Genomic DNA, 6,859 nt, shown 5'->3' on the forward strand with positions numbered 1-6,859 from the left:
AGCTTCATGCAGCGCACAGACTGTAGAATCGACGCAGTGATGCATAAGGTTCTCGCGCTGCATGAAGGCAAAACTACTCTGTTAAAATCTCTACCCAATGTTTCTGTTATGCATTTTTTTCACATTCTTCTAATTTGTTGAGGGATTTGGGATATTAATTAATTGTAGCTGGGCCCACAATCACAAGACACAAAAAGGGACAAATAGACAACCTCTTTGTAGGTCTCCTCGGTTAAATTCACCTAAAGAGGGATAAACTAAAGCCGTCTTGTTCCAACTTCCAACACAATTAGTCCTGTTTCTCTGTTACAAATTCCCTGATACATACTGTGTTACAAGTCACTTATGAATCGGTTTAATTCAATGCTTTACAAGTCATATACCCCACTGTCAGCGATATCTGATAGGGTCGCATAGGAATTTTGTAATAGAGAAACCGGTGTCTCTTTTCCTTTCTCTTTTTTGTTTTACGTTGACCACAACTTTCACACAACCCGAAAATAAGTAAATTTTACAATTACACCCTCTTTATTCTCTAAAATTTACAATTTTCCTTTGAAACTAGTTTCCCACAACAAATTTGTTCAATACGATGTTTATGGAAGAGATGAATTATATATAAGAATCTAATCCAAATAAAGTAATTTCGCATAAATTCTTTGCCTTGTACACGCAAAAGCAACTTGAGCGACAGAGAAATGTAAAAAGCAAAACGTAGAAGGGTTTGAAAGAAAAAAACTTGAAACCAAAACAAATGAATAACAAAATGAGAAAAAAGAAATAAAGAAAAAACAAAAGCCCAAAACCAAAAAAAGAAAAAAAGAAACAAAAACATCACCCCCACCACCTCTCTCCCTCCTCTCTCTCTCTCTCTCTCTCTCTCTCTCTCTGCCTTGACCTTCCTCCAATTCCATTCTTTCCACCAATGCCGTCTCCTCTACGACCAGTTCTACCACACCTCCAATCATAAACCTCTTCGATATACATTACTGACCAAACATCCGCAACATACAATGCACGAGCAGAGCCGCGCCAAAGGCTGGGACCCACCACCTCCTGGCTCTCAATCTCAGCCAATGACGCGGCGCCGCGTGTCCTTCTTCTCCTCCATGTCAGTAACCCCCACCACCGATGAGACCGACACTGCCACCACCTCCTCGTCTTCATCAACCTCCTCTGATGACCCAGATAACAGCAACTCATCATACCAAGTAGAAAAATCATTGCCCAATGGCGATATATATACCGGTCAATGGTGCAGCGGTACACCCCACGGTACTGGCAAGTACCTATGGAATGATGGTTGCATGTATGAGGGAGAATGGCGCCTTGGTAAAGCAACAGGCAAGGGGAAATTCTCTTGGCCAAGTGGTGCCACGTATGAAGGTGATTTCAAAGAAGGGTACATGGACGGCACCGGTACGTACACTGGAGCAGCCGGTGACACGTACCGGGGCCTTTGGTCAATGAATTTAAAACATGGACCTGGGCGCAAGTATTATGCGAATGGTGATTTCTATGATGGGGAGTGGAGACAGGGCCTCCAAGATGGGAAGGGCCGGTACGTATGGCGCAATGGCACAGAGTACAATGGTGAATGGCATGCCGGGTTGATACATGGTCGGGGAACCCTGACATGGGCCAATGGGAACAAATATGAAGGCGGTTGGGAAGACGGGTCACCATGTGGCAATGGGAGCTTCAAATGGGCTGATGGAAGTGTGTATGTTGGTGTCTGGACCCGTGATGTGGGTGGGGCCAGCCAAGGTGTGCAACAGAAGGGGGTGTACTACCCATCACCGGCTGCATCATCGCCAACCGCACGGGATCCGAGAGACTTCTTCAACATGAATTTGCCAGATTGCAAGATTAGCAGCTCTGGCGAGTTGGTCTCGGTATTGCCATCACAAAAGCAATTAAATTGGTCGGGCAGCAGTGGGACGGATTCGGGCAATTGGAAGTCGCCCCGGTTGCAGCATTCACCAGTTGGCAGACGGCTAAATGGGTTGTCGGGCTCAACGGGGGATGGATTAACCATGTGGGTGGCAGATGGGGATGGGAATGGTATTAGCAGAATATCAGCTTCTGTCGGGGGTGGTATTGAGGATTTGCTTTCAGGGTTTGGGTTGGATGAGGCGTCGTCAGGTGTGGCTAGCACAGTGCCAAGCCGGACAGGAACACCTGAGATGAGGTGGGGCCCACCCCGGGGCCGCAAGCGGCAAGGAGAGACTATTTCTAAAGGGCACAAGAATTATGATCTCATGCTTAATTTGCAACTCGGTATAAGGTACGTTAGGCATTGATTTTTTTTTTTTATATATCCTGTATGTGTGATGCTAGAGTTTGAATGTTTTATCTATGTTGGTGTTTTACTGGTTTGATTCTGGTCATGGACTAGCATATCATGTTTTAGTAACCTGACAGAACCATGAGCTGATTTCCTAAATGGTTTGTAAAATTGAGGAGTCTCTCTGATTTCCTGTTTTCTTTGGGTAAATGGAACATAGCCTTTCAATTATAGTATTTTCTTGACGGTGATGCTGTCCGTATAAGTCCTTAAAAGTTTGTGTAGAATTAACACTTTAGCTTATTGGGGAATATTTGGGGCAATTTAGTGGGCTGGACATGATGTGAACTTTCATCTTCCTTTTGGCAAGTGTTTTGTCACGTTTTATGTCTAACATCAGATTCTAAAGTGGTAGATTGACCTCTATGCAATCAGAGTATCACTATGTGGAAAATTAGTTGGCATGCTCGCATTCTATCTTCTCTTGTCTACATTTGTTTCTTTTGATACATTTCCTTTTCAAGTCCTATAATTGCATCCCATGAACTGCATGTGGTATGTCTTACATCATCACTAACCTAGAGGCTCCACCACATGAGAATATAATATGGAAATTATTAAATCCCTGGAACTGATATAATAATTTCCATATTCAAATTAACTTTAATTTGACATTCAATAGCCTACTTCAATTAATGTTTCACCCTTTTTAATAATTGTAGTTTTTTGTTTATTTTGCCAAAAGTAATTTGACATAATGTTAAACAAATAAGTGTTGATTCTTCCTTGCTGTAAATAACACTAAATCTCAATGGGGTGTGTGTGTGTCATAGGCATGCTGTAGGCAAGCAGGGTCCGATTACATTTGATCTAAAACCGTCAGCTTTTGATCCGAGGGAAAAGGTGTGGACCAAATTTCCTCCTGAGGGGAGCAAGCACACGCCACCTCACCAATCGTGTGATTTCCGATGGAAAGACTACTGCCCTCTTGTTTTTAGGTGAGAAGAAAATCATTTAATACTACACCAGTTGGTACATACTGGTACCACGGCTTTGTAGCCTACCAGATTTTACAGATACATTGCCGTTTTATTTTCTAACCTGTGACATCATAGCATTACAAATTTAAAATGAAGATTCTACTTCTGAAAAAATACAATGAATTTTGTTACTTGTATGAGGTCAAAATGCCAGTCTATGTTCCCTGGATAATAGATTCTTCGTAGAGTAACATTTTATAAATATTTTCCAGGACATTACGGAAACTTTTTAAGGTAGATGCAGCTGATTATATGCTATCTCTTTGTGGAAATGATGCACTTAGAGAGCTTTCTTCTCCAGGAAAGAGCGGTAGTTTCTTTTACCTGACAAATGATGACCGGTACATGATCAAAACGATGAAGAAGGCCGAAGTAAAGGTACTGGGCTGTTTTTGCCTTTAGATTTGGTACTGTTCAATTTAATCTGTTTGAGACTCCAGCTAGCACCTCTGAAGCTCAAATCTGTTAGTTGCATGTATTTTTCAACTAGTGCTAATCAGTAGTGGACATGAGTGTTTGAAAGAGAAAATTGTTTGCTATGAGAGACAAACAGTGACTACTCCAGATGGTATTAGTTGGCAAAATGCTTGCTATCGTTTTCAATAAATAAAAAATCGAGGTTTATATGGACAATGTTTCTTATGCTTGCCTTTTGCTTTATTTCATATAGGTGCTTTTGCGGATGCTTCCAGCCTATTACAACCATGTGCGAGCCTATGACAATACGTTGGTGACCCAATTTTTTGGTCTCCATTGTGTAAAATTAACCGGCACAAATCAAAAGAAGGTTAGAGAAAATAACTATATTTAAAAAATTTAGAATACCACTCCCTTTCGATGTGAATATTAAATTGTAATGATTTCCAAAAGAAAAAAAAATTATGTGACATGATTGTTTCTTTTTGAGCTATTTAGACTTTGCTTCCTAGAATTTTAAATGTTGCACTGGTTAAAAGAATGCCATTTTGCAAGGCCTGACAAAGTCCAAACATGTTACAAAGAAATGATATGCTATAGATTAGAGCAATTTCTTGTCTAGTTCCTTTCAAGTACTAGGATAATAATGAGTTATAAAACCCAAGGACCAAAATGATACTGTATAGGATAGCGACCATTAGAGTGAAGTACATAAATTATGCATTAAGAAGAGATTGGCCTAACATTTTGTTTATGTAACTAAAATAGGTTCGATTTGTTATAATGGGGAATCTGTTCTGTTCTGAGTTTGCAATTCACAGACGGTTTGACTTGAAAGGGTCATCACTTGGTCGTACCACTCAAAAGTCGCAATCTGAAATCGATGAATACACAACTTTGAAAGATCTCGACCTTAATTTCATATTTAGGTTGCGAAAGCATTGGTTCCAAGACTTTGTGAAGTATGTTTACTTATCTTTGTCTCATCTATTATCAATAATTATTCAGTTTATACAGAAAGAGTGCCAATTAGCCTAGAAGGTTCATCCAAAATTCCCTACCACAATTGGCCTTTTTTAAAAATTGAAAACAGATTTTGTTACTCATTGGCATTTTTTTTTTATTGTATAGGCAAGTGGAAAAAGATTGCGAATTTCTTGAGCAAGAGAGAATAATGGATTACAGTCTTTTAGTTGGTGTGCATTTTAGAGATACACGAGAAAGGAACCTGATGGAAGGTTTGTATTGCAAAACAACAACTACCAAGTTCAATAAAAATCTGATTTTTTTTTTTGAAGTATGCTAATTGATTACAATCTACTTGTATTAAATTAAAGGTTCAGTTGACATGGATCACCTACAGAGACAAACAACTCCTCGACTTTCAAGAGCAAGCATGGATCAACAAATAGACCCAAATAGGTAATAGTTGATGTGATAACATTTTAGTTTTTGCATATGTTTTACAAAATTTGTGGATGTCCTGAAATTATCTAAAAATGGAAAACCCTTACTGACAGCTAATCTTTTAGCTATATTTAGGTCGATTTATGCGTAAATCACCCACAAATATGGTTTTGTGAACAAACCAGCACCAATGGCTGGGTTTTAACATAAACCAGACGAGAATCACACATGGTAAAAATTTGTGCAATACCCTTGAAATACAAATACTAATGTATCTGGCTTTGCATGCCTTTACTCTTCGTCCCGGCAATTTGTAGCCTGGTTGGTATAATTGTTGTTACCACATTTTCATCTCCATTTCCATAAAAAATTATGTGCTATAAATGGTCTTCAAGTCATTCTTCCACATGCCGCAATCAGCTCCTTTCACATGGCAAAAATTTGAAAACAATAAATGATATTGTTCTGTTGAAAGCTGGATCTCACTTAAATTAATTAGTGCAACTCACAGTAAAGCTTTGATTAAGCCCTCATCCTTAAGTAATGCTTCACAATGAACAAGGAAAGAATAATGTAAAATTAAAGGAGCAAAAAATCGGGGATTTGCAGTGAACAAGATACTTTTGCTCACAATATTTTGGCCTCGAGTAATTTGTTTCGTCAATGATTTGTCATTTTTAGGTGGGCCAAGTTCAGGTTCGGTACAAACATGCCGGCGAAAGCCACACTGACAGTGCGGAGAAACGAGAATGATTCGCAACTAATCGGGGAACCAACCGGTGAATTCTACGATGTGATTTTGTTTTTCGGCATAATCGATATTTTACAAGATTATGACATCAGCAAGAAGCTTGAGCATGCATACAAGTCCATGCAGTATGACCCCACCTCTATCTCAGCCGTAGATCCAAGGCAGTATTCTAGAAGGTTCCGCGACTTCATCTTCAAGGCATTCTCTGAAGACACATGAAAGTGTGGTTTCATGCAAGTTGAGATGAAGATTGTATAGGTCATTGGAGGTGCATCAGCAGGCTAGGGTGCATATTTTGATGCAGAGAGTGGCCTGGCTTTACCGTAAATATAATTAGATAAGAAATACGTATACATATACGGCTAACTTATTTTGTGATTTAGTGATATAGGTGAAATTTTTTTTAACATACTGTTGGACTCATAGATAGAGATTTGTAAACAAGCGAGTGCGTAAAATCAGTCTTTGTAAATTGGGATGGCTGAGGGCAAATATTTAACAGACAGAAAAATCTTTTTTTTTTTTTTTTTTCCTTTTATTGCTTCTTACCCCCTCAATATTTTGTAACCAGTTTTGTTCTTGTTTTAAATGTATCAGGATGAAAATTCTTCATCTGCTGAGAAGCATTAAACAAATTGATATACTGTACATGATTATTGTCCGTTTTTTTATGAAAAATAAATGGTTCATTTGTTTTAAGTAGGCCCAATTATTTAATTTTCATTCTGCAAAATGAGAGCACTACTGCTTGTACGTAATGAATAATCAATTAAATAGTAACATAAAGAATTTACATCAAAACTCGGCGGATCAATAGCACAGACGATCAAGAAAATTAGGGGCAGAGGGCTGGTACAAGGGTACCAGACTGGTGCTGGTACGAGGGAACCGGACTGGTGCTGGTGCTGGTACTGTTTCAAGGGTAACATACTGGTACGTGCTCGTAAAAGATACTGT

At 39.0% G+C, this 6,859-nt stretch overlaps 1 protein-coding gene across 1 annotated transcript; it reads left to right on the forward strand.

Moving 5' to 3' along the window:
• Window positions 1-828: 828 nt before the first annotated feature.
• Window positions 829-6,602, forward strand: LOC144565420 (phosphatidylinositol 4-phosphate 5-kinase 6-like). Its single transcript, XM_078315172.1, has 8 exons — window positions 829-2,287; window positions 3,121-3,285; window positions 3,540-3,705; window positions 3,998-4,114; window positions 4,513-4,706; window positions 4,876-4,982; window positions 5,082-5,166; window positions 5,833-6,602. Exons 1-8 carry the CDS (start codon window positions 1,014-1,016, stop codon window positions 6,119-6,121), a joined length of 2,397 nt encoding a protein of 798 aa, XP_078171298.1. The 5' UTR covers window positions 829-1,013; the 3' UTR covers window positions 6,122-6,602.
• The last annotated feature ends 257 nt before the right edge of the window (window positions 6,603-6,859 follow it).

This window comes from Carex rostrata, chromosome 14 (genome assembly GCF_964058835.1).
Source record: "Carex rostrata chromosome 14, lpCarRost1.2, whole genome shotgun sequence".
In the NCBI taxonomy this organism is placed as follows: Eukaryota; Viridiplantae; Streptophyta; class Magnoliopsida; order Poales; family Cyperaceae; genus Carex; species Carex rostrata.